The sequence below is a fragment of the Lemur catta genome, chromosome 6 (assembly GCF_020740605.2).
Source record: "Lemur catta isolate mLemCat1 chromosome 6, mLemCat1.pri, whole genome shotgun sequence".
Classification (NCBI taxonomy): Eukaryota; Metazoa; Chordata; class Mammalia; order Primates; family Lemuridae; genus Lemur; species Lemur catta.
This window is the reverse complement of record NC_059133.1, coordinates 5,305,697-5,332,852: the sequence shown is the minus strand read 5'-3', so window position 1 is coordinate 5,332,852 and position 27,156 is coordinate 5,305,697. Positions and strand designations below refer to the sequence as shown.

Below are 27,156 nucleotides of genomic sequence, written 5' to 3'. Positions count from 1 at the left end.
TGTGCACACTATTCTACATGAGATTAATGTCTGAGACGAGTCATCTGCCTTCCTCCTGCTGCCGAGTCCCAGCAAAACAAAAGATGAATGATTCTGCACATCGGAAGGGTGGGGAAATTAATTAGGAATGACAAAGGACCCCATTCTTCGGTTCCACTCATCTTGCTGCTGACTCCGGTGGCTGTGTGCCCTGGCAAGGTGTGTGAGTGACAGGCCCCACACAGCCCCGCCCCCTCCTGGGCAGCCTCGGGCCCCATGCAGGGCAGGCGGGTGGAGCTGGACCCTGCTGCCGGTGCCTCAGCGTCACCCCTCGGCCTGCCAACCCGGGAAATGCAGACACGGGGCTGGACAGGCGACAGAGGAAGCTTGGTTGGTGGATGTCCCCAGGAGAAAGGGACCGCCCGTAGAGTGAGGAGTCAGCACACCGCAGGCTGGCCTTGGCGCAGGCAGGACCTCACTTGGGAACTGGGCCCGTCTCTGACCTCTCTGAGCCTCAGTTTCCCCTGCAGCGCATCTAGGCAGGCTCCTCTGAGAGCTCAGGGGTGGCCACACGAGCTGCATGGCTGGGATGTGCCTCACCCTGTGCTGAGCCACAGCTTTTACCCTATAGAGTGGAGACACCAAAGCCGCCCTCAGAGGGCTGTGAAGGGGAGGAGGCGAGAGACCGCCTGGCCTGGCAGGTCCCCCGGAAGAGGCCGCCTTCTTCTCCCGAAGGGCTTTCACAGTGGCGGCTGCCTACGCAGCCACAGAGTTCCCAGCACTCCCGGCCCTGAGTCCCCGCCCTGGGCCATGGGCCGCCTGGGGAAGCAGGGAGGGTCCCCCAGGGGAGGCGAGCCTTCGTGGGGGTCGGGATGCAGCGTCCTGGGTCAGGCTTCGCCTCTGAGGCCTCATCTGTGGGGCGGGCACATCCTTCCCTGGGCGGGTTCGTGGTGGGCGAGGGAGATCGGGCTACTCGGCAGATGGGAGAGTTCTGTTCATGTGTTGTTCTTGTGTTGATGTAGGTCTCGGGCCTCATGGCTGTTGGGGTCTCTGAGCCGGGGCTCCTGCCAGGGGGTGCAGAGAGCAGAGGGCTCATGCGTAGTTTCTCCCACCTGCCTGCCAGGTAGAACGCCTCTCGTTCATTCCAAATTTCATTGATTCTTCATTCACGCATTCATTCGTGCCCACCTTGAATGAGCCCTCCCTGAAGCCCACCTGGGCATGAGGGATTCAGGGACAGATCTGACCTGGGCCTGCCGAGGAGCCAGCCCGGGCCGGTCTGGGGGAGGGGCATGATCAGGGAAACTCCTGGAAGAGGTGGCCTTTGAGCCAGGCCCTAATGCATATGGGGCATGGATGACAAGGAGAGGCTAGGAAGGGCGTTTCGGATTTTTGGACCAGCACGAGCAAAAACCTACAGGTGGGGCAAGGCCTGGCTATATTGTTACAGCTGACTGGGGGTGGGAGGGTGTCCCAGCAGGATGCTCTGAAAGGTGGGCTGGGGCAGGTTCTGCGGGCCCATGTGCCAGGCCATGAGGAGGCAGTGGGGCGCCATGGGAGGCTTTGGAGCAGAGGAGTCACTTGCAGGAATGTGAGAGGTGGGGACCCAGAGCCAGAGCTGCAGGCTCAGAGAGGGACCGGGCTGGGATCGGGCAGGGGACCTGGAGGAGCTGCTCAGAGGAGCAGTCAGGAAGTCGCCGTTGAAGGGGGGAGCCTGGGCCTGACCCCCGAGTCCTCTTAGCATCAGCCATTGGCGTGGCGACAGGATGCGGGAGCCCAGAGCCCTGGTCCACACCCCTGTTGCTTCCTGCGTGTCCTCAGACACACTGCGTGACTTCTCTGTGAGTCTGTTTCTTGTCTCTGAGGGGGACTCCCGACAGCTTCACCCCGAGGATTAACTGATGAGGTAGTGGCTGGTATGGGGGCTCGCCGAGGGGCGAGACGTGATTCCCGGTGACAGTTTCCTTGTTCTGGGATGGTAGCACAGGGTATGACCCTGGCTATGTCACTTGGAAACCTCTTCCCGCCTCGGTTTCTGCATCTGTAAGATGGTGACAGTGATGGCAGCTGCCTCTGTGGGGTGAGGGGCAGTGGTGAGGATTGAGTGGCTGCTCCTGGAAAGGCCTTTGGAGCCATCTGTCTCGGTGTCCCCTTGGTGTCCCCTGGGCGTTCCACTGAGGGAGGACCCCTGTCCTCTGCTCTTGGGCATGTCACGCTGGCCTGGGTGCACGGCTGGCTCAGCCCCACCCAGAGGCACCCCCAGCACCTCCTGTGTCCCCAAGCCCCAGTGCCCCAGGAAATGGCGTACAGCCAGGGGTGGCTGTTCCCAGGCTAATTAAGTGACCTTGGGGTACACCTGCCTGCCCAGGGCCGTGCACCTTACCTGGGCGACAGGAAACCTGAGCAGCGCAGGCCCTGCCTCTGCCATTCTCGGCAGACAAGTATTTTCTTCCTCATGTGCAGTTAAAGCACCCGGAATTCACGCTTGGTGGGGGGGGGCCGTTTAATGATTGGCCACGAGGAGGTCATTTATATTGGCTAAGCGGGCTTAATTAGACTGGATTCGAAGGTTACCATAAGCACACAAAAAAGCTGTTAAGGGGTTAACCTCTGAGAGATTACATTGTATTCAGCGCTCTGTTAAAGTTTGAATTAATTTTTCCCATGGGTTTGTTCACATTCTAATTTTCAACTAAATGAGACATCTGTTTCAGAAAAGGAAAATTTGCTCTGGTTGTCATGGCAACTATCATTCTGTAAGAAAATTATTCCAATGGTTACTTTAGAACAGAAAGACGGAAATTCAGGACATAAAGCCGCCTCCCATCGCTTCGCTGGAATTCTGATCCCCGCCCTCCCCGTGGGCTGCTAGGTGGGCAGGCCCGGGGCTCCGGCCCGCGGGGCGGCCAGGCTGGGTCCCGGCGCCAGGTTGCGCTGGAAACTGGTACCGCGGCCCCTGGGCGCCCAAGCATAGGGTCTAATGCGTTCGTGGGTCTCAGCCCACGGTGGCAGTGGTGGCGGTGAGGGGCCTCCGAGCACTTGCCTCCCCTGTCCTTTGGAACCCGGGACTGCTCCGCGGGGAGTGGGACGGCGGTCACACATGCCGCTGTGGGATGGTGGATCCCACAAGCCGCCGTCTCTGGACGTGCTGAGGCTCATTTCAGCACCAGACACCGCGTGCTGGGAGGATCCAGGGCGCACCTCACCCGAGGGAGGACCGCTCCTTTGTCTCCGGGGCCCACGGCAGACCCCGGGTTGCTTTGCAGGAGCACAGGGCCATGGACTGTCCCGGCCTCGGGGGCCGCTCAAAGGCCTGCGGTCACTGAGGTCACCCTTGCCCACCTTTGAGTGAGGCCCCCATCCTGAGGATGGCTCTCTCTAGCCAGCAGACTGTCCGGGAAATGTCTCTTCTGGATGTTTCTGTGCACAATTTGACTTCCTGCTCCCCCCAAATTCTAATAAAAGCTAGAACATCACCTCTTCCCGTTGATGGAGCTCGTAGCTATTCAGAATCGCTTCCGCAGCGGTGGCGCAATCCGCTCCTCTTACGCCTGCTCTGTGCCCCCTGGTCCCCCGGGCAGCGGGGTACAGAGAGAGCAAAGCGCTCCCTGCCCTGGTGAGGCAGGGTGAGGGTGAGGTCTGGGGACACAGGCATCAGTATTCCACTTTTACGCAGGAGGAAACCGAGGCCGGGAGAGGAGAGGTGCCCAGCCCAGGGGCAGAACCAGGATGTGTGACGCCAGCGCCGTGCCCTTTCCACCCGTTACAAGGGAGCAAGGCCGCCTCCTGCCCTCTGGGACCTAACGCTCTGGTGTCAGCTGCTGCTGCCCCAGATTGTGTGGCAAGGCCGGCTGTCCTGTGCATCTGGGGATGTCCTCGTGGCCCCACAGAGGGGAGAGACGGAGAGGGAGGCAGGAGCAACAGTAGGAATAGTTCCAGACCAGCTGCCCTATTGAGACTGGTTCTTGACCCAGGTCTGCCTGGACTTGCTGTGTGTTGCTGGGAAGCGGAGCGACCTCTCTGGGCATTATGGAGGGCTGGTGAGGCGGATTCCAGCTTCCCAAGATTTGAGATCATGTGTTTCCAAGAAGCTGGCAGGAAACTGTCACCGCTGGAGGAAGGATCCTCCGTGCAGGGTGAGGGGAAGGTGGGACAGGCAGATGCCCCCTCCACCAGGGCTGGCTTCTGGGTGTCCGCAGGGTCTCTGGTATGTTTCTGAGTGTCTCTGTCGAAAAACCGCCCGCTGCTGTGGCTCGCGAGAACTAACAGACGTGTTTTCTCCGTACTGATGAGGCCTCGCCCCACCTTGTAAATATTTGATAAGATTTTTGAAAAATGGAGCCTGCTTGGAAGGCAGCGCCAGGCACGAGTGGCTTGCTCCTGTCTCCCAGCTTCTGGTGGCGCGGGCATCTCGCCGTTCCTTGGCGTGGAAGCGTCACTTCCTCTGTGGCCACCTGGTGTTCTTCCCTCTGCCTGTGTCTGTTTTCACGTGGCCCTTATAAGGACACCCGTCCTGGGCTGTAGGGCCCACGCCAATCCGGCATGGTCTTAACTAATTTCACCTGCAAAGAACTTCTTTCCGAATAAGGTCATGCTCACAGGGACTGGGGTAGCCACACGTCTGCTTGGGGGACAGTCTGACCCACAACCGTGGTGGTGGCGATGATGGGGATGGTGGCTGTCCTCATCTGTCTGGGCTGCTATGACAAAACACCACAGACTGGGTGGCTTATTAACGACAGAAATCGCTTCTCGCGGTCTGGGGGCCGGGAAGTCCACGGTCAAGGCAGTGGCAGATTTGGTGTCTGCTGAGGCCCCTTCCTTGTCCACAGATGGCAGCGTCTTACGGCGGAAGCGGGGGTCTCTCACGTCTCTGCTCTCTCTCCGAACCCCTTCACCAGGGCGCCACCCTCAGACCTAATCACCCCCAAAGGCCCCACCTCCTAATACTGTTACCTTGGGATTAGTTTTCAAACGATGCATTCTGGGGGACACGTATGTTCAGACCACAGCAGTGGAGGCGAAGGTGGTGGTGCCGAGGGTGGTGACCTTGTGGACGCTAAAGTCACGTGGGGTCGTGTGATGACTTAAACCTAAGGGCTGATCCTCATGCTGTGGTCTGGACGCTCTGGCTGCAAATGACCGAAAAGTCCAATTCAGACAGCTTCATACTGGCCCATACGGCGGGGGAGTGCCAGGGATGGTGGACGCCTGGCTCGGCTGGCTCCAGCTGTCTGCCCTGGGACAGTGTCACAGCTATCGACGGCTCCCAAGGCTGGGTGACAGTGTCCTCTTTTCTCATCATTGAAAGAGTCTGATTTCCTGAATACAGAAGGAGAATGGAAAAGAAAAAGCAGGAGTCCGCGCTTCCCTCCAGCTGGGAGAATCTAGGTCACATGTTCATGGCTGAACCAGTTGAGGGGGGGGGATGACTCACAGCCGGGGGCCAGTCTGGGCTGGGTGATAGGCTGGGACCACATTATAGGCCAGGTCCACCAGGCCCCCTCTCGCTGGCGCGGGCCCCGCCCCACCGAACTCCCCGCTGGGCGCCCAGGCGGAAGTCACCTGGACTCTGCTGTCTCGGCTGGGGCTCCCTCGCCACACCTGGGGGGCAGGGCAGGTTCCTGGGGGTGGGGGTCAGGGGGTGGAGAATGTTCCCTGTGGATTTCCTTAGAGGGCTTGGAGCAAGGAAGGTCTTTGGAAGAAAGTAAGATACATATATATAATTAATGTATAATGCTGATAAATGAAATATATTAATATTACTTATCATAGACAAATAGAAACTAGAGGTTAGCAAGAGGAAATAGGAAAGAGAATTGCGGTGACCCCGTGGCCCTCAGCGGGCCGGCGAGTGCCAGCTCCCGGGCGTGGGTCTCCAGCAGCGAGCTGGCCCCGGCCTGGCCCCCAGGAGAGCTCCCCGACCCCGGTGGTCGCCCCCGAGTCTCCCAGGTCCCCTCACCACCTGCTGTTCCCCCGCAGGCAGCCCTGGTTCTACGGCTGGGGGTTTAACCTCCCGAGAGGCCAAGCCCTGCTGGAGAAGTGGAGCCTCATCCCCGAAGGCGTAGACATCCTGATAACCCACGGGCCGCCCCTGGGTAAGAACCGCCCGCCCTGCGGGGGCGGCAGTGCTGGGGGAGCTGGGCTGGGGCTGGGGGGCCTTGCGCTGTCAACCCGGCCCATCCAGAGGAGCCCTGGGCAGGATCTGTTCTGAGTCCAGCTTGCTGGGGTGCTGGGAGCATGTCTCCCCATTGTCCCCCCTATTTCCTGAGTGCCTACCGTGTGCTGCGGCCTGCCTTGTGACCCTGTGGGCTCCACACAGGAGCATCGGCCATTCCACACGTGGCACCAGCCCCAGGCCCTTGACTCTGCAGACCCGAGTCCTGGGTGAGGGACCCGGCCAGGACCCGGGCACGGGGCTTCACCCGGCAGCCCTCCCCCACCAGCACCCTGGGCCCAGCCCCTCACCCCCATCCTGGCTGTCCCCAGGGAGGCGGATCCAGCACCCAGCATTGCTCCTCTCGCCCCCACCCGCCACCCTGGTCCCACCAAGGTCTCACTCGCCTGCAGACCACTTCCTGCCCCGCCGCTGTGGCACGGGGGGCTCTCTCAACTCTCCCCTCCCCGCTTCCCCGAGCCCGCATCCTCTCCATCTGCACGGTTCTGTTCTGCCTCCAGACTCCCCCAGCTCCCTCCCTTGTCTCCACCCCTGCTAGCCCTGCCTCGGTCCCAGCCCCTGTCCTCTCCCCCGACGGCTGCTGTGGCCTCCGCACTGGCCCCTCAGCCCCGAGTCTTGCCCCTTCCAGTCTGTAGAAGGGGTTCTCTGATCCTCGCGTATGCCATGCCATCCCTCTGTAACCCTTGGTGGCTCCCTCAGTCCTTAGAATGAAGTTCCAGCTCGCGGGACCCTGGCGCAGACCCACCTCTTGCTCCCACCGCTGCCTCCACGCACCCACCATCGTGCCCTGTGTGCTGGGGGCCGGCCACCCTGTGGGTGACGCTGGGCCAGGGGTTAACCCCGTGCCGTGCCAGCCTAGCGGGGCTTGCAGGCTGCAGGGTGGAGGCTCCAGGAATGGCCAAGCCCAAGGGGACCTGTGCAGGGACGAGGGGAGCTTGGCCAGTCAGGGGAGAGGGGACAGCTGGCAGAGGGGCCCGGGAGCCCTGCGGAAGGGACGTGCCAGCGCGGGGTCTGGGGCGCCCGCGGGAGAGACGGCGGTGGGGTGAGGCCCAGTCCGGCTGGAGAGCCACGGGCTCACACACCTGCCAGGACCAAGCTCCGACCCCGTGCGCCACCCGCCCGGCCGGTGCCCTCGGCGTCCCCTGCGCCCCGGAGCCCAAGAAAGGAAGGTTCGGTAGCCCCGCTTGTGAGGGAGCCTTGGGCTCTGCCCAGCTTTAGGCAGCACAGCGGGACTGTGCCCAGGCTGGTGTCGCTGCCACGAAGCCTCCTGACCACTGGGACAGGCTCCCCTCAACCTGTGGTGGCGTCAGGGGCAGCCATGTGTGTTTGTGTCCTTCCTTTCCCCTCCCCACGCTCTCTCCCTCCCTCTCAGTCTTGCTTCCTGGTTTCCTTCTTCCCTCCCTTTGTCCCTCCCCTCCCTCCCCCTTCCCGCTCCCCTCCCCTCTTCCCTCCCCCTTCCCTCCCCCGTCCCACCCACCCGGCAAACAGTGTCTTTGGCTCCCTGCCTCTGGACACCCCACCCTGGCCACTTGTCACTCAGGTGTTCCAGCTGGTGCTGCCTGCATGTCACTGTCCAGACTGTGCACCAGGAAGCCCTGAGCTGGGGGCCCCTCCCCGCCAGCACGCTCTAGGGACTGAGAAGGGCCAGCCTCATGCATGGCGGGATCCCTGTGCCCAGCACAGCACGCCTAACTGTTGAATGCACTGAGAGGTTAAGTGACTTGTCCAAGGTCACACAGCCAGTAGGCAGCAAAGCCTGGGGTTTAAACCTGGGCTTTGTGCCAAGCCTGTGCCCCACCATTCCCGCCCCTCTTCTCTGCTTCCCCAACCCTCACCTGTCTGTCAGTCTGTCTGTCTCTCATCTTTAAGTCAGTGTTGTAGCTTGCTTGGCACCCCTGTCCCTTCCCAGCATTTGCAGACGCCTGTTTGGCCACCCAGAGCAGGGCTGAGATGAGCCCTAAGTGTCCAGTTGGAGTAATCAGTTACTGTTCTGTTCGTGTGTGGAGTCCCGTGAGGGGACGGCTCCGGGGGGCGGGGGCGGGGGGCGCAGGGCAGACACAGCGGCCACGTGAGCTGTGCTGCGTGGACCAAGTTCATGCTCAGGATTTTGTGTTGTTTGTTTACAAAGTTTCCAACATGGAAATCTCGCTCCTGGGCTGGGTGTCCAGGGGCCCTGCTCTGCCACCAACCAGCGGGGTACCCTCGGGCCTCACCCGTCCCTCTAGGGCTCGGTTTGCTTATCTCTGCAATGGGTGGACGTCACCCTCGAGGCCACTGGAGTATGGATGGTCTGGGGACACCAGCGGCTCCTGCAGGGAGGCTCTCAGTGTCCCCAGACAGAGGAGTGGGGGATGGCGCAAGGCCCCGGAGGGGACGCGACAGTCACGTGTGCATCCCTGGGGGCTGAGGCAGGGTGGGGTTCAGAGAGCCCATGTCTCTCTGAGGCTGCAGATGCTGCCACCTGGGGTGTGAGGGGTGCGGGCTGGGCCTCCCGGGGCCTGTCATCGCCCCCCTGTTGTCTCTCCTGCACAGGCTTCCTGGACTGGGTCCCCAAGAAGATGCAGCGGGTGGGCTGCGTGGAGCTGCTTAACACGGTTCAGAGGCGCGTCCAACCGCGGCTGCACGTCTTCGGCCACATCCACGAAGGTCAGTGGGAATGGGGGAGTGGGCCTCACACTCGGGGGCTCCTGACTGACCCCTCAGAGGGCCGCGTCCCCTCTCTTCAGCCCTGGTCACCTCCTCCCTGATCTGCTTAGCCAGAAGGACAATTACCCAGTTGCGCTGTTCACTTGCACAGCCATGTACACTCTTGGCTGTCGATCAGCCCTTGCCGAAACAGCTAATAATAGGAAGACGAATGCAAAATCTTGCGAGACTCAGGGGGTACATTTTGCTTCCTTGGAGCCCTGCAGTTCTGCTGAGCCTCTAGTCTGGGTGGTCTTCCAGATGGGCAGGGGTTTTTCAGAGGAGAGGACATTTGGACTGTGTTTGGAGGATGCATTATATTTGGTGGGCGCACTACGAATTCCTCCAGGCTGATGGCCCTGTCTTGTGGCTCACATCCCCGGGGCCTGCATACAGTAGGTGTTTAATAAACGTGGAGGGACTGCCTGCCTGCCTGCCTGAGGGGCTGGAGCCACGTTGCTGGAGGGGTGATGTGCACTTCACCTGGTGGGCAGTGGCAGGGCGGCTCCAGCTCTGGCCGCCCACACGGCACAGCCTGGCCCGTTGCTGCACATGGCGGTCACGGGTAGACCTCAGGTGTCCTCACTGGAGCCTGATTTCGCCAGTTTGGCACACGCCCCTCTTTTAGTTCCTTTTAAACATTTATCCCACATACCCAAGGCCTCCCTGTCACATCCCTGCTGTGGGGTGTACCCGCGCAGTTTCCCCCGAGCCATCGCCCGGCCCCTGAACCTGTCTGTGGTTGGACCAGGGCCCTTGGGCCTCCACCTGTGCCTGGGCCACATCGTGTCATTTCCCAGCTCAGAAGCAAACAAGCCCCAAACAACTCCCTGAGGGCCCTGCAGCTCGCTGTGGAGGGCAGGAGTGAGCAGGGCCCGGTGGCAGGAGTGAGCGGGCCTCACCGGGCCCGGCGGAGCTCGCAGGCAGAGCCTCAGCGGCCACAGGAGAGGCGCACGGCTCATGTGCTGGGGATGATGATGATGGCTATCATTTTCTGTGGCCCTACCGTGGGCATGCAGCTCTGTCAGAGCCAAGGCGCCTGTGACCCGAATCATACCTGAGCACAGTTGTGATCTGGGCTGAAGGATGAGGAGGATTCTGACAAGCAGAGGTGGCAGGAAGAGGGTATGAGTGAAGCAGAGACGAACACACATCATGATGGTGGTCATGATGGTGATGATGACACAGGGGACAGTCATGGTAGTGATGACAGTGATGGTGGTGGTGATGTCAGTGATGACAGTGATGATGTAAGGATGACAACAATGATGATGACAAAGGTGACAGTCATGGTATTGATGATAGTGATGGTCATGACAATGGTGGCAATGATGGTGGTGATGTCAGTGATGATAGTGATGATGATGGTGATACAATAATGAGGGTGATGATGACAGTGGTATTGATGGTGGGGATGATGATAGTGATGTCATCATGACAGTGGTGATGTCAATGATGATGGTGATGATGATGGTGATGGTGGTGGTGATGATGGTGATGATGATGATGATGATGATGATGATGATGGTGATGATGGTGTAAGCACCAAGGCCCTTGGCCCCCTAAAGTTTCTGTGAAAAATCACCGACATGAAAAAGATTGATTATTAGGAGAAAAGGCATAAAACTTTATTTAAGCTGTATACATGGAGCCTTCAAACTGAAAACACAAAGATACAGGGGAAATTGTCCATTTTTATACTTAGGCTCAACAAAGTATGAACAGTCATGTAGAAATATGATTGGACAAAAAAGTGTGATCTGATGCTTTAGACCGAGTGAGGAAACCCAGCAAGGCCTGTCTGTCCAGGTTCTTCCCTGTGCAGCAACCTTCCTTCTGGGTGTGGGGCAGGACCCTCTCTGGAATGGGGGTCTTACGCACTACAGTCCAACATGTAGGTCAGATAATTTCTTTGTGGCCAGTTTTTACGTAGAATAATTTTAGGTTTTGTGGCTGACTTTCAGGAACAAGGGTTCTGATTTCAATGACCTGACTTGGGGAAGAGGGATTCTAGTTTCTATGACTAGTCTTGGGGAAGAATGGGACTGAGAGACAGGAGGACAGGAGAAGGTCAGGGAAAAACTTTTGCTTCTGAGGCTGCTTCTGAGGTCTTCACTTTGGGTTACTATTTTCTGAGCCCCAACAATGGTGATAACGATGATAATGGTGATGGTGGTGGTGGTGACGGTGATGGTGCTGGTGGTTGTGATGGTGCTGGTGGTGGCAGTCGTGGTGGTGATGATGGTGGTGGTGGTGATGGCGGTGATGGCAGTGATGGTGGTGATGTGGTGATGATGGTGTGATGGTGATGGCGGTGATGGTGGTGGCGATGGCAGTGGTGGTGATGGTGATGATAATGGCAGTGGTGGCAGTGGTGGTGATGGTGGTGGTGATGGCAGTGGTGATGGTGATGGTGGTGGTGGTGGTGGCGGTGGTGGTGGTGGTGGTTGTGATGGTGATGGTGGTGACAGTGATGGCAGTGATGATGGTGGTGGTGGTGGCAGTGGTGGTGGTGGTGGCAATGGTGGCAGTGGTGGTGGTGATGGCGGTGGTGACAGTGATGGCAATAAGGGCGATGGTGAAGATGACGGTGATGATGGTGGGACTCACTGTGTGCTGCTCGTGTGCCAGGCACTGGGCTGAGCACCGTACATGGATGATTTTCGCACTTAACCCTCACAGCAGCTTGGAAGCAGGATCTGTCATTATCATCTCCATTTTATAGACGAAGCGACGGACCCTGAGAGTTTCAGGCTTGCCCCAGACACACCCAGCCCACGTGGCTGAGCGCCTTCTGCCCACCATGCCCACCAGATCCTCACTGCTCTGGGTCCTGGCTTGACAGGCGTGTGCTTCCGTTCCAGGGTACGGTGTCATGGCAGATGGGACCACCACCTATGTGAATGCGTCCGTGTGCACTGTGAACTACCAACCTGTGAATCCACCCATAGTCATCGACCTCCCCACACCCCGGAACTCCTGACTGCTCCCCGCTGCTGCAGCGCTGCCCACCCGTGTCAGCTACACATGCCTGGCCGAGAGCACAGACCCCAGCCACCCCTCCTTCCACGCCAAATGGCCCAGACAATCCGTCTGGCTGTAGGGACCAGCCCAGCAGACTCGTTGAGGCCTTGGAATGACCCTTCAGCGTTCTGTCACCTGGAATCGGGACCCTGTGTGTCCCCATCAGGGGTTCTGTGCTTATTACTTTTTCTGCGTGTACATCCCATGTGTACCTCGTTAAAGGACCCGATAATCTCATGGCCCTGTCTTGCTTTGGAAATGACCGAGTCTTCTCCATCCTTCTCAGTTGGATACCCTCCCGGTCTGTGAAGCTGCTGCTCTTGAATGGGTTTTGGAAGTTCTCGCACAAAATGTCCGTCTGCCCAAGGGTCTGTGTGGCTGCAGGCCCCAGAGTTGGGGGTAAAACGTCCAGGGACGTTTTACAGCCTGGGCGCAGACAGCCCTTCCTGTCCTCCTAGGCTGGAGAGGAGACAGGCCTGCTGGAGGTGGAGCCCTCCAAGGGGGTGCTTGGGGACATCTCAGGAATTCAGACTGTCCCTGGCCGGGCCCACAAGCAGTGTGCCTGGCGTTGTCCCCTATTTCTTCCCGTGGGCATTTTCGCTGACTTGGACAATGGCCTGAGCATTCTGGGCAATTGCTGGCAGCCTGGATTTGGGGGACTGGATCTACAGAATGAGCCCTCTGAGCGCCCAGGGCCAGCCAGAGGCTCCCAGTCATGGTGAGTCAACCCTGGGTCCCTGGGGACTGCGCTGTTCTGCAGAGCTCAGCAGCCTGGAGGGTCTGCAGGCCGAGGCTGCGGCCGCCCTATCACACGTGTGTGTGCACACACATGCACACATGTGTGCATGCACTCTCCTAATTTACCCAAGTGGGCCCCGTGTTTCTCGTCACTGCCCTGTAGTGGGGTTGTGTTCCTTGGTGTGGTTTCCTTGCACCACCAGGATTCTGTCTGTGTGCCCGCAGCTGGGGGACCCTAAAGGGCTCAAAATCCTCATTGCCCTGGTCCCAGCCGGCCTGTCAACGGGAGAGGGTGGCACCATGACAGAGCAGGCCCTGGGCTCTGGCAGCCCCACCTTGGACAGCTGCTTTCTCTTCTGTGGATCAGGACTGGGGGTGGGGGTGGGGGTGGGGGAGGAGCCAGCAGGGGTGGGACTGGGGAGGCCACGAGGCAGGTCGGGCAAGCGCAGGGTCCCATTCTGTCTTTATTTAAAATTTTGATATTTTGTTCATCATGCATTTTTTGCATTAATTTTGATTTTTTATAAAATTGAGTGGGTCTGTGGAAACATTTTGATTTTTAACACCATTACATTAAATAGTAATTTGTCCTGATGACTGATTTTCGCACCCCCTTTAAATCGTGCACCCAAGAGCAGGGCCTCACGCTCTCCCCGGTCCCTGCCCTGGAACCAGCCTTTGCTGAGTCTTTTTGCAGGTTTAATCTCGTTCCATCTGCAGATGGTCCTTCCAGGTAGGTACTGCTGTCCCCATTTCAGAGATGAGGCGAGGTGACTTGCCTGGGGGCGCACAGCACATAAGGGGCAGAGGTAGGATTTGAAGCCTGGTCCCTGGCTTCACAGCCCTCACTTTGCCATGACCCAAAGTTTCGTCCCTACAACGTAGTGCATGGTCCAAGGCTCTTTTTTTTTTTTAAGGGTCCTGTTCAAACCAGTCAGAGCTCTGAGGACTCCTGAGTCGGCTCAGTCCCAGCACCCGGGGAGGCTGTGGCTTCTCCCAGGCTCGTGGGCGAGCTGGGCCAGCCTGGGGTGAGGCTGCCGTCCCAGGGAGCTGGCAGTGGCACCGTGTCGGGCTGGCAGGGGCTGGGCTCCCCGGGGTGCAGGGGCCAAAGTGGCGCTTGGTAGCAGGGACGTTTGGGAGCCTCTTGGGGCAGAGAGAACACAAGGCCCTTTCTGTGCCACCTCTGCTCAGTTTCTATGTGGACCGAGAACTATAAACTTTAAACAAATCTTTTTTCCTGAGGTATCTTCAGAATATGGTGTATTTTTATGTGGGAAAGAGAAGTTACGAAGGCAGCTGTTACTTTAAGAGCAAATGCATTAAAAGTCGTGAGGTATGAAAGATGACGGCGTGCTCCTCAATCATTTTGGCATAACTTGATTGTGGCTGTAATTTTTTTTGTCAAGCATGTCAGACAATAAAGTCTTTGTAAAAAGAAAGAGAAGTCCACGGGCGCCTCTTCCTTGCGCGTCGGGGGCGTCGGGGGGGGCACGTGGGAAGGGCAGTGTCGTCCCAGGAGCGCGGAATCAAAGTCCGTGCACGCGGCGGCAGCTGGCACCCCTGGAGCCTGGCGTGCCCTCCTGCTGCGAGACGGACCAGGGGCTGTGCCCAGCCAGCACCAGGGCACCTCCTCTGTGCCGGGCTGGGGGACAGCTCCGGGGGTGGACCGTGGCCCAGCGGCCCTGCACAGAGGGCAGGGAGGGGACCGCACACCGCCTGGTGACGCTGTCCCTCTGCAGCACCACGGGGTGCTCCGCCTCTGCCCAGAGGTTACAGGAGGGTTCCCCAAGCAGGGGACCTCAGAGCTGGGCCTCAGAGGAGGCGTGTGGGGCCGTGCGGAAGAGGACAGAAGGAGCCCAGGGGGAGGGGCCGGCAGGAGGCACGAAGGCAGGGTCTTGGTGGGGGCGAGTGACTCCTGGTGCTGTCCATAGGGGGAGCCTGTCCACCCCATTCAGGGCCTCTGACGCTGGCCTGGGCCATTGCTCGCTGCCTGGGGCACGTCCTGCCAGCTGTGAAACTCTGGATAAGTTAACTTCTGGTGACTCAGTTTCCTTGTCTGTCAAATGGGGATACTCACGCGCCGAGCCACAGTCCAGCACACGTCCGTGCTCACCCGACAGTGGCACTGCCCTGTCCCTTGGCCTGACTCCCGAGCTGGGGTCCTCCGGCCCTCACAGGCCTTCCTTACCCCAGCGTGAAACCTCTTCCCAGGACACCGGCCGCCCCCACGCCAGGTCCCACAACAAAGGTTCCTACAGAGAAGAGAGGACACGGGGAACCAGGGAGGGGTGTGACCTGCACAAAGCACATGGAGGAGCCGCTGGGGTACCACGTGGCTCTGTTGATGCACCTACTCGAGGCCTGGACCCAGGGCTGCCTGAGCACCCCATGTCCTGCAGTGGCCGACTGCCCCGGGCCACCCCGGCCCCCAGGTTCTCTGGGATCTTAAGGTCTCCCCAGCCCTGGCCTGGCCAGAGCCCCTCAGCCTCATCGTCCCTGATGCCCGCCCTGCCGGGCCAAGGAGCAAGCAGGTAGCAGAGAGCCACCTCCTCACCCCCGGCCACCTGTGCTGCCTGCACAGCCGGCCCTGGCTTCGTGACAGCTCACGTGGCTTCTGGGGAGGACATTTCACTACTTCCTCGATGAGTGGAAGGATCGTGCTGTGTCCTGATGGGTGTGGGGACAGTGAGCGGAACGGCCACAGCAGCGAGGTCACAGAAAGGGACGAGAATCCCATGCCGTGGCCCGGGGCCCCAGACCTGCCCTCCTGGTGGCTGGGCCGCTGCGGGTGCTGGTTTGTTGGCTGCCCTTAGGGAGACCCCAGTGTGCGCGGCCCCTGCCAGGCTTACACGTGTGGCTAGTTAAGCACCATGATGGTAAAGTCCTCAGTCTCACACAATTTGGTTAACAGCAAATTTCCACAACTGCAATAAATCCAGACATCCTAATTTAGGTTAATTACAGGCAAAAATAAGACAACTAGAGAAGGTGCCCCCTGCACTCACCAAATCACAACTTGGGGACCAGGAGGCGCCTGCAGTTGGATGGAGCAGAGCCAGGCACGGCAGAGGCTGTCCGGGCTGAGCGGAGGAAGCCCCGGGCCAGGTGGAGGGCCCGGGTGGGGCCGCCCCCTTGCTCAGAGCTGACATTGCAGCCTCCCATGGGCCCACCCCCGTCAGTGTGGGGGGTCCAGTCTGTGGACCAGGTGTGGAACATGGGTGGGGCCTCTCTCCCCCCAGGCAGGCAGCCCCCGCGCACATGGAGAGCTCTGCTCCATCAGGTGGGGCCTGGTTTGGGCCCCCGCGCAGGGGCAGGGAAGGGCACTCGGGTCAGTGTGGCCGGGGCCCAGATGGGAGTGGAGGGGCTGCCTCGCCCCCTCGCCGCACCCCTCCCCGACAGCCCCTGGCCACACAGCCCAGCCAGCTCTCCTGCCTGCAGCTCCCAGTCCTTGGAGAACCTCCCAGAAGGCAGCAAACTCTGCCTGTGTCTCCCGCTCAGCGTCACAGCAGTTTCCAGGCTCCTCTGAGCTTGCCGGGCCGTCATTTCCGAGGAGTTCCTGTCACAGTGGTCACTGGCGCTTCCAGCTGCCGGCTCGGCCGGACCTCGGGAGGCCTCAGGAAGGCTGAGCCCTGCAGGGCTGCCGGGGCCTGACGTGTGAGTGGTTCTGGGGTGAGGTGAGGCTGGCTGGTCCATCAGCAGGGACAGGGACGGTCGATGCACACGGCCCAGGGCCAGTGCAGCGTGGTACAGACGTCCTCTGGCCCTGACACGGGATGCCGGCAGTGGAGGGGGCCTGCACCCTGCATCGGGGACGTGCTAGCCTGCAGTCACCAACACAACCTCCAGAGACTCCATGTGTTAGAGCATTTTATCATTAGTAGTTCTTTTAAAGTCTCTGGAGTCATCCTTGCAAAGACTATTTTATTTGCGCAAACTAACAGGTGAAGGCGCCTGAGCCTGGGGGCGGCCAAGCGTGCGCCCCCTCCCCCCCCCCACCAGGACAGACACAGACCAGCCTCGGCTTTGGGTTTTGTTTCTGGAGACACTTTGGAGTATTCATTAAACTCCCCAATCTGATTTGATTAGTCTTGAAACAAGCCCCGTGGCCCTGCCTGTCGGGGGTGCCCCACGGGGTGCCTACTGCAGGAAGGCCCGGAGGAAGTCGTTGTAGGAGATTTTTGAGGACAGCGTCTTGTCGTAATACTCCAGGATGTGGAAGAACTCCTCCTCAGACAGGTTGATGCTGTACTGTCTCAGGACCTGGAAGGCAGAGCAAAGGGGCCACTGGGCTTGTCCTGGCCCGGATTTAAGGATTTAAGGAGGCAGGCTGCCAGGAGGGGTCTGGGGGACACGTCCACCTGTCCTTAAGCCTGTACGTCCCACCTCCAATGCCCCCTCCCAGTAGCATTCTCTCTCCATCTGTCTCTGTCTCTGGCTCTCTCTCCTCTGTCTGCACAGGAAGCAGCCGCCGAGGGAACCTTCCGGCGCCTCCGGCTGTGAAGCAGGAAGAGGCAGAGGGTGGCTGAAGGCTGGTCAATGCGTTCAGACAAGGACGGACAGAGAGCAGGGCTGGAGGCGAGACCTGGCCACAGGCCTAACTGGGGTGGGGCCGAGGAGGGTGGGGCCAGTGGGTGCAGGTGCATAGAGTGGCTGTGATGAGACAGAGCTGCCAGCGGCCCACCCGGTATTCACTGCTCCTTCCTCGTCACGTACAGAGCCCCAGTTTTCCCACAGGCTGCTCTGTGTCCAGCTAACACAACAGTTCTCAGCTCTCTCCATGCTAGCTACGTTCTGGCCAGTGGAACCTAAGTAAAAATGTTATGTGGAACTTCAGGGAAGCCTCCTTTGAAGGCATGCCCGTTTTCTCTCCCTGCCTGGAATACGGATACAATGCTGGGGCTCCAGCAGCCACCCTGGACCACAAGGTGATCCTGAGGAAGGAAGACGAAGGTGAGGGGAGTAGAGCAAAAACATGGTCCCCGTGAAGCCACCACACCAGCTCCAGACCACCCACCTCTGCACTTCTTTTACGTGGGGGAGAAATAACTTCCCCCTTGCTTACGCGGCTGTTATTGCCCCCTGTTGTACGCAGCTGAAACCAATCCTGATAGATAGACCCTAGTAATAAGTGAATAAAGATTAGGTCATAAACTTCCTATCTAAGTTTTGTTACGATAAGTTTCTAAGAGGGGACTAGGAAGTGGGGCTAGAAGGCCGGGGGCTCCAGGCTCTGCGGGATGAAAGCGGGAAAGGAAGCCGAGCGGCTGTCTGGGAGGGGCCCAGTTACTCCTTCCGACAGGACGACGTCTCCATTCTAGTGTCCCCTTCCCACCCCATGCCCAGGTTCCTGACGGAAAGGAGTAACAGAATCTCGCCCCACTTCCTTCCCTTCTTCGCACGAGAATGCCTGGCTGACATTTATACTTGAGCCCGAAGTACAGACAGACAAGGCGCACGTGAGCCGGAGAACCGGTGCAGGGTGTTCGCTAGGCTGTGGGGGTGGGGCACTGAGGGGCTGAGACTTGTGTATTTACCACCCAGGGACACAGGGACGGATGCCCAAAGATGAGCCCCAGTGTGCGCAGCAGGGGCTGGGCCGCACTGCTCAGGCTCCTTGGGAGGCGACCTGGGTCAGAGACGCTCCTCGGAGTCTGCGACAAGGCTGGGGGCAGGCCAGGCCAGCCAGGGCTCCGAGCAGCAGCAGCAGCCGCGGTGCCTCAAGGGAAGCCGGGCTCGGGCACCAGCTGGGGAGCTGGCCGTGGGGGGATAGAGCGACCCCACAGGGCTCTGGAGACCTCCAGCGAGGAGAAGCTGGGGTCTGCATGTGAGGGGCAAGTGGCTCAGGCCTTGATAACTTGGGGGTCCTGGGAAAATGGGGTCTGGGACAGTGGGGGCACACCTGGGCCTTCAGCAGGTGACTGGGTGGGTCCCCTTTTGAGCTTTTCTGGCCACTGGCATTTGGCAACTGCTCCCTGCTCAGAGGCGCCAGACGCACAGGGCTGTGCTCACCTTCCTGAAATCGGCCACGCTTAAAAGCCCCGTTCCAGCCTCGTCGTAGCTTTTGAATGTGCGCCGCATCGGCCGCCAGCAGTGCATGATTTTGGGCTGAATGCGCAGCAAAGCAGAGTAAAAGGACGAAGTCTCGGCACCAGCTTCTTTCTAAAAAAGGAAAAAAACAAAAACCAAGAAGGGGTGAGAGAGAAGCACTATGAATGGGGGATGGGGCAGGCCCCAGGGGGCGGAGAGGCAGCTGAGGGGCTGCTCGGGCATCATCCCGCCCGGCCACCCCACCCGGCCGCCACTGGCTCTCTGCCCAGCATGGAGCCTGCGAGCAGAACTCTTTCTTTTCAGACAGGGTCTTGCTGTGTTGCCCCGGGTAGAGTGCAGTGGCATCATCATCGCTCACTGCACCCTCAAACTCCTGGGTTCAAGCAGTCCTCCTGCCTCAGTCTCCCGGGTAGCTGGAACTACAGACACACGCCACCACATCTGGCTAATTTTCTATTTTTTTGTAGAGATGTGGTCTCCCTCTTGCTCAGGCTGGTCTTGAACTTCTGACCCCAAGTGATCCTCCCGCCTCGGCCTCCCAGAGTGCTAGGATTACAGGTGTGAGCCACCGCGCCCAGCCTAGAACTCTTAACAGCGATGCCATCCCTGTCCCTCTGATCACTGCGTGTGGGCTGCTTGAAGTCACCATCCCATTTATATCTCCCTTCCGCTCCCCTGGCCACGTGGAAGGAAGGCAGGTCTCCCACCCCCATCTCACAGATTGGGGACAGGTGCAGCGAGGTCAAGTGATCTGCGCTCTGACCCCAACACACCTCAGGCCTCACCACCTGCCGGGGAACGCAAGGAGAAGGCCAGGCAGATACTCAGCCAATTTCTAAATAGTTTGAGGAAAAAAAGAGATTTCAGTCTGGGTCTTCTAGTAGGTTATTATAATGAAGAGTGTTAAAAAAAAAATCACAAGGTTGTAATTATATCTAGTAATTAGACAGTACACTAAACTGTGATTATTTCATTTAGGTGACATTATTAATAGATTGAAAACAAGATCTTTTAGCATGATTTAGCCCCAACACGTCTGAGTATCACAGAGGTGAACTGTAGGCAATGTGTAACACGTTTTGGGAAAGTTTAATTTTAACATGGCACTACATAAAACAAATTAGCAGAGAGCTAAGCTGCTTTCAATTTGACATCATTTAGCACCTATGAGGGAAACTCCCCAGGTGGCCGCCGGCTTTGTTAGCTGCCCGTCTCCGGAGCAGGCCGCAGGAGAGGGCTGCCGGCTCCCTGGCCCTCCCGCACCCGGGTTCCGACACAGTGCGGGACGGCCAGCGGGGCTGCAGGCAACGGCTGTGCCCATGCTGGCTTCCCCAGAGAAAGTCTTCCTGCTGCCGAGGGTTCCAGAGGAAGCTCCCAAGTAAGTAGAAAATGAAACCACACTTTCAGCAAAGAATTGCAAAGAGACATTTGACGTGAGCAGCACAGTTATGCGGTGGAGGGAGGCCTCGGCAGCTGCTGGAGGGGGCGAGAACTGAGGCCAGGACCATGGCAGGGGCCCCACTCTTTCCTGGGAAGGTGTGTGGCCTCTCCATCCGTGTCAGGCTGCTGTGGGGATCCAGGAGGAAGGGCAGGACGAACGATTCTGAACCACCGAGTGGCACCTGGGGCGGGGGTAGAGGACCTGCAGCACCTCTCACTGCACGTAATACAGCCTCAGTCTGGTGCCCAGCAGCCCCCGGCCAGCCCTGCAGTCACACTGAGGCTGGATGGCGCGTCTGGGAGCAGGCACGGCCTTGGCGCTGGGGAGGGCCTGGAAGCGGGCACTGCCATGCTCTTCCCAGGAGAAGCCCACCGGCCAACCCTCAAAGGCCCTTAGAGCCCAGCAGACCTTCCTCTCATTTACAGAAGGGGAAACCGAGGCCCAGAGAGGCGGGGGGAGGCCAGAGCAGGCAGGGGCCCTGCGGGCCACGTGGTCTCCATACTTCTCCAGCTGTGGATCTGGGCCCCATGAAGATCTAATGAGGACAGCCTGTCTCAGAAGAATGGAGCTAGCAGAAGACGTGTCTTAAGTTTTTTTTAAATAAACTTGGCCTAAGCCTTCGATACTAGCTGCCGCTTGTCTAAACTAGAACCTACACCAAGACGGCACCTGAGTGTGCACAGAATGGGAAATCTAGCGGTGCACTCTCTGCCTGGCACCTGCTTACCTGCTGCTGGATCAGCCCACTCTCTCCATTTCCTCCCCCGCTCGCCGGCTGCTCTGGCAGGGCAGGGGCCGCCTGGGGTCCGCCCTGCACTTTTTGTCCCTCCAGCTGAATCATAAGGTGGTTGGAGTCAGCTGTGTTGTTCCCCAAATCGATGCCAGCTGTACCTCTTTAATTCAACACAACTTAATTCAGGTATCTCAGATGATAGAATCAGAACATTAAAATAGCATCTCTGGCTTCACGGCTGCACAGGGTGGGTCAGTGCAAACACGCCATTGCACTCGCCGTGGGTTTCAATTGTAAAATTGCAAATGATTAGGAATAAAAGGTGAAAATCCAGAACTGTGCCCTCCAGTTGCTATTTAAGTGTCTTTAGGTTCTCATTCCTCTTCAAAGAAACAGAAAAAGAAAATTGTAGACTATGCATCTACAGTGTCTAGTGTAGTTTATGTGAGAAAGGTGATGGGAGAGTCCAGCCTGTCCCCTGCACTCGGAGGAGAGGGTCTGGCCTGTCTCCAGTGGCCGATGAGCGAGTCCACGTTTGACCCAAATGCTCCCTTTGCTGCAACCTGCCCCACCCGCTCCGCCTTTTCAGGAAACTGATGGCCGTTGCTCCCAGGGTGCTGGCCGAGGGGCTAGACTGCCAGTCATGGGGACGCTCTGGGAAGAGCCACGATAATCAGGTGTCTGCCACCCGAAGGAGTTGGAGAGCCCAGGGTCCAGGCTACTGGTTCCGTCTGGGGTCTCCAGACCCTTCTAGGGTTCCAGAAAGAGAGAAAGGAAATCTTTGAGTTACTTCCAAGAAAGTAAATTTCTGAGCTGTTTTCAATGTCCCCAAAGCGTGGTGGAGGCCTCATCTTTACAGCCCCTGCTTCCCAGGTGTAAGCCCCTGACACACAGGTGTGGGCTTTGGGACCCCGATAGTCCCTGGTTATCTCAAGCTGACCTGACAACTGCCTGGCACTGTCCAGGCCTCTACGTGACGGAGGAGGTGGAGTGACAAAGTCTTGCTGGACAAGTGTCAGATGGGTATAGCAAACGTCTGAGTAGGGTCTGTGGGGACAGCGGACAGACGAGTCCTGGCTGGTGGCAGAGCTGGGCTGGGCTCTGCAGTCTCTGAGCCCCGAGTCGCCACCTTTGTGAGCCCCTTGAGCCCCACCCCGCGCTCCCGGGACGCTGCGTACCATTCTGTGTGCGTTCTGGATTTTCATCCTCTGCAGCAGGGAGGTTCCCTTTGCCTTTAGCAGGAGGACGCAGCTCTGAATGAAGTCGCAGTATGCAAACTTCCCCTTGTTCTTCAAGTCGTACTTTATAAGGAGCTGCTGGCGCTCCTCTTTGTTTATGTCCAGGTTGAATTTCTCCACAAGAGCTAAGGACAAAAATGGCAGTTCAACTGGTGACAATTCATCCATTCATCCATTTATTAATCGAACACCTACTGAGGCTCCTCCTCTGCTGTAGGCTCTGGCGTGGTCCTTGTTTCACAGAACTCAGAGTTGGTGGGTGGACATATATGGAAACAGACGTACACGACAAATTAAGGGCTGCAGGGAGGGGGACCCGAGTCCTACTGCCCACATGCTCCTGGGTTCTCGTGGTCACCAGAACTATGGTGACAGCAAATGGACACAGACTGTGGGAGCAATGACTGCAGAGCAGAGGGGCAGGTGAGGACCTGGGGGCAGAGGAAGGGTCCACAAGCCGGGTGTGGGCCTGGCGGGGGCTGGGCTGGGAGGCAGTTCAGACTTGGCCTAGACCATGTGTCTTTTACCTGGGCTCCAGATACATGCCCTTGACAGTCTGTTTAGCTATGTGAATTTATACGTTTTGAGTTTTCTTTCCAATGAGACAATCTAAAATATATCAATATATATTCTGGACACATGGACCACCCTTAAGAGACAGCTGCTGTGCAGTCTCGGGGTTCGAGCCTCGCTTTCTGACTGGGGTTACGTGGATGCCATGGTGGGGCATCTTGCCGGCTGCTGTGAGATTGGCACATCTTAACACCAAAATATCAACACTCGCCCTAAGCTTTGCACTAGTACTCATGCTAAATTCTCTTGCTGGTTTGTAAAGACAACACTTCTTTTGGAGTGACAGACAACTAATACTTGAAAGAGGCTTATGTAGGAAAAGATTTTTGTTTAAGTTTATGAAACTGAGACTTTGAGTTGTCATCATGGAAGAACAAAGTGTCAAAGAGTGGAGTACTATGCTAGTTGCTGAGGCTAAGAAGCAAAACCAGTGGGAGCGGACTATGTGCACGAGGCCTGCGGGCCAGGGAAGGCCAGAGCCGCTGCGCTGTGTGAGCAGAGCTTTCTCTGTCCTGCCTGGAAGGAGGCAGCAGCCCCCACGGCGCCCACCAGCACTCAGCGGGAGGCCCGTGCAACCCAAGGGAAACTGCCCCATAAGTGCCTTTGATGTTCCAACTTGCAGAAGGCCATCACTGGTGAGTAGAAAATACAGAATGACTTTTGAAAATTAATCATTTTACAGTATTGAATTGATGCACTACTAAAGTCTGACAAGCCTATCGGAATAATAGGCTGGTGGCTTAAACGAGTTCAAGTTTTAAAAATAACACAGCAATAACAATAAGGATAATAACAGAAGTTAAGGTTTATCATGCTCAAAATCAAAATAACTAATTAAAAAACAAGTGGAACTCAAGTGTGTATTAAAACCAACATGGGTGTTTTGGTTTCCACAAAACATGTCACATTAAATCAGTGTAACAACATTGGATTATTACCATTTAATATTTAATTTATGTGTTTTTTTAATAGGAGCTAACTTAGAAAGTTTACACCTTGTTTCATTTGTACATTTTAAAGCCATGGTTATGATAAAAGTAATTCATATTGATTTTGGAGGTCCTCAAGGAAAACATTTTCCTTTAAAAGGGGTCTGTGTATCAATCAGGAAGAGGAGGGCTAGCAGCAGAGGAGGGACATGGTCAAATTATTCTCCTGTGATGCAAAATGTTGCATTGACAACATGCAACAATTAGTTAAAGTACAAATCCAACTTGTTTAATTTTTAAAGTTGGTGAAAAACTACATGAGAGCAAAGAGTGGATGCTGGCAGGAGTGGGACCCTGGCCCGAGTGTCCCCGCAACCCGCCTCCTCAGCCTCCCCCACCACTCCGCTTTCAGAGTCCCTGAACATTTACACTGTGCCCAGCAATCACAGCCAAGTCTGGGTTTCTAACGGCCCGAGTCCGTGGCGTGTTGGCCTGGACACGCGGGTGTGCACCTGCTTGGTGGCTGCGGGCAGGAGGTGGACTAGGATTGGTGCAGCTCACATCTCGACCCAGACGTTCCCAGCTGGTCTCCTGTCCTATTACTCCCCTGCCTCTACCATGGGCTCTTGCCACAGAGTGTGACAAGGTATTATCAAGAGGACAGAACCCAAACGAACCCAGGAACTCGGCCGCGGTGATCTCGCCCTGCTTGTTGACGTCCCTCTCTTTGCAGTCCCTCAGCAGCTCTCTCCAGCAGCCCTGGATCTGCCGCCGGAGCTTGCTCTCGATGGGCTCGCAGTTCTGCAGGGGCGGCGTGCCCGCTACGCTGCTCGCTGGCGTCTAGCAGGAGGGAGAGGAAAATTGGCTTGTAACCGGAGACTTAAAATTGAAGTAATAAAAAACCTTACAGATAGGACTCAGATTTTGAGGTTCACGATTTTATAGGCAGTATTAGTCCAGAAATAAAATGAAAAATAAAACAAGTAGCAATTTTATGATTTAATTTTTACTTCCATCAGTGGTCTATATGTATTTGTGCCAAACTATAATAAACAAAATAGTTTTGAAAATGAATATACAGCCAGGATTCAAATATATACAGAGATGTATTTAAATGTATTAATGGAGTCTGTGTGTGTGTAAGGTACGGCAGAATATTTTTCACTGGAGGAAGAGTGTTACTGAAGTAAGGGATTTGCTTGTCACTTGCACGAGGCGTCCAATCCTATAAACTCACAGAATATCGGTTATTTTGAAATTACGTGGACCAAGTATGAGGCTGTTCTTTGCTTTATCGTATTTTCCATTTGAAAGCAAGAGATGAATTTAGTCTGACCTGGGCTTTTCTCCTGAAGGCCTTCTTGACACATGGTCGTGAATCTAGTAATTTACCCCACTCAGCTGGCTTCCTGGTCTCCCTCCCCAACCCGGAGCCTTCGGCGTGGCAGTCGATACTGACTCCCTTCTTCCAGCTGCCGAGGCCCAAAGCTGAGCAGCCCTCCCCGAGCCTCGCCCTCCCTCTGGCCCCACAGCCAGCGTGTCAGGACTCCTGTTGCTCCGCCTTGAAGACCCAGCCGCAGTCTGACCTCCGCTCCCCAGCTTCCCTGCCCCACCCCACGCCAGGCCACCGCTCACGGCCTCCGCCAAACCTCACTGTGTCCCTGCTTCTGCCTGTCCCCTCAGCGTCCAAAGTGGTCTTTAAAGAGTCCCTCAGGTCATGTCACTCCACTGCTTAAAAATGTATAAAGGCTCCTCGCCCCTCAAGTGCCAGCCGAAGTCCTTACTGTGGCCTTCCAGGCCTGCATGAATTTCCCGTGGTTGCTGTAACAGGTTACCACGAATTCAGTGGCTACAACAGGTTTATTATCTTACAGCTCTGGAGGTCAGATGTCTGAAATGGGTCTCTCTGAGCTAAAGTCATGGTGTCTGGAGGCTCCAGGGGAGAGTCCATTTCCTTGCCTGTCCAGCTTCTAGAGGCTTCCAACGCCCGGCCTGTGGCCCCTTCCTCCCTCCTCAAAGCCAGCAAGCCCGGGTGAAGTCTCTCTAGTCTCGTCTTTCTAACACTGACCCTTCTGCCTCCAGATTCCCAGTTAAAGGCCTTTGTGATTACTCTGAGCCTACCCGGGGACTCCAGGGTCACCTCCCTGCCCAAGAGCCAGCTGACTGGCAACGGGAATTCCATCTGCAGCCTTAATTCCCACTTGCCATGTAAGGCAACATAGTTCCACGGATTAGGATTAGGACACGGACATCTCCGGGGAGCTCCTGCCCCCTCACTCCGCTCTACTTTCCACCCTTTTGCTCACTAAATACTTACACCTGCTCCACAGCAGCAGGGCCTGCATCCCCCTCGGCTGCAGGAAGCGCCCACACAGCAGGCGTGCAGTTGCTGCGTGTGGATACACAAAGGCACGAGAACCCGCCTCTGGTGGCACAAGCTCTACACACAGCAAGGGCGGCACTATGTGCCGAGGGGCATTCTCTCAGCCACCCTGCCTGGAAGGCACTGTCGTCTCTGCTCGCAGACCCTGCCCAGGCCTGGGGCTCAGGGCTGTGTAGTTAGGCCTGGGCTTAAAACTGGGTGGGTCTCTCCATGTCTACCTGAGGACCGAGGGCACACGGGGCACCTCTCAGAGCCTCGCTGCCTTCGCCTGTAAAATGGGTATGACGACACTTACCTCCGGGGTGTGGCCCGTGGCAGGGTGCTTAGCACATGGTGGCTGTTCAGCGTGGGGCATCTGCTGTCCCACCCAAAGATGCCAGTAGCACCGCGGACCCCTGCTCCTCTTTCTTCTTCTCTTCTACCTCCTCCTCCTCCTCTTCCCACCTGCTTCCACCCCACCGTGCTGTCCCCCCCAGGGAAGCAGACGCTCCTGTCCAGTGCCCCTACGTCAGGCTCACCTGGGGGCCAGATTCTCAGTCACTTGGCCCCCGGGGAACACTGGGCCCCCCCAAAGGCCCCTGCCCAGTGGAACTTGTGGGTCTGGCGTGAGGCGGCGCATGACCCTGGCGGGACAGAGAACTCACACAGGGGTGGCTGTGAGACCGGAGCCCGGCTCTCAGGTCCTTAGCGGGTGAGGAGATGGCAGATCTGGCTCTTTCTGAGACTTCGGGAACACTGCTTCCTCTCTGGGCCTCAACCGATTCGCCAGCGGCTGGTGGCGTTGCCTCCCTCTCAGAGCTGAACCTGCTCAGGAAGTCCAGGTAGCGCAGCCTGCCCTTGGCGCTGACGGGCATCTCGGTCCAGAGCCTGTCGAACTGGCGGAGAAGCAGAGTCATTTTCCGGCGTCGCGCACACCAGGCAGAGCCCACCCGCGCTGCCGAGAAGTGGCACGGGAGGGACGGGAGGGCGCTCACGGGGCTGGCGGGTCCCGGCCACGTCAAGAAGGAAATTAAAAAAGAAAAAAGCCCATTTGGCCTCCGCTTGGTGGAAGCCTCCGGAAGACTGGAAAAGCAAAGACAAGAGGATTATTCATGGCTTCCGCAGGACATTTTTTAATTGAATTGGGCCTTCAGTGAGCACTTTAAGGCCATTAAATCTTGTGATTAGTCACAGTGCCTGAGCTGCAGTGTATATGAACATTTGGGAG

The 27,156-nt window shown here is 57.4% G+C and overlaps 2 protein-coding genes across 4 annotated transcripts in view; one reads left to right on the top strand and one right to left on the bottom strand.

Moving 5' to 3' along the window:
• MPPED1 (metallophosphoesterase domain containing 1) overlaps window positions 1-12,261 on the top strand; it is a 73,718-nt gene extending 61,457 nt beyond the window's left edge. For both annotated transcript variants that reach the window (XM_045554717.1, XM_045554716.1), the window contains exons 5-7: window positions 5,962-6,077; window positions 8,690-8,803; window positions 11,707-12,261. In XM_045554717.1, coding sequence (XP_045410673.1) covers window positions 5,962-6,077; window positions 8,690-8,803; window positions 11,707-11,825 — 349 coding nt within the window. In that variant the 3' untranslated portion in view covers window positions 11,826-12,261. The remainder of the gene's footprint in view (window positions 1-5,961; window positions 6,078-8,689; window positions 8,804-11,706) is intronic.
• An 886-nt stretch (window positions 12,262-13,147) lies between these two features.
• EFCAB6 (EF-hand calcium binding domain 6) overlaps window positions 13,148-27,156 on the bottom strand; it is a 221,200-nt gene continuing 207,191 nt past the window's right edge. Inside the window, exons 24-29 of one of the 2 annotated variants that reach the window (XR_006735936.1) lie at window positions 26,594-26,824; window positions 24,244-24,406; window positions 22,005-22,189; window positions 18,614-18,763; window positions 15,610-16,864; window positions 13,148-15,528 (exon numbers count right to left, since the gene is read on the bottom strand). Coding sequence is in view for 1 of the 2 variants with exons in the window: in XM_045554715.1 (XP_045410671.1) it covers window positions 16,742-16,864; window positions 18,614-18,763; window positions 22,005-22,189; window positions 24,244-24,406; window positions 26,594-26,824 (852 nt within the window). In the remaining variant the exon portion in view is untranslated. Of the gene's footprint in view, window positions 16,865-18,613; window positions 18,764-22,004; window positions 22,190-24,243; window positions 24,407-26,593; window positions 26,825-27,156 lie in introns of both variants that reach the window. The other variant, XM_045554715.1, reaches the window with a different exon arrangement.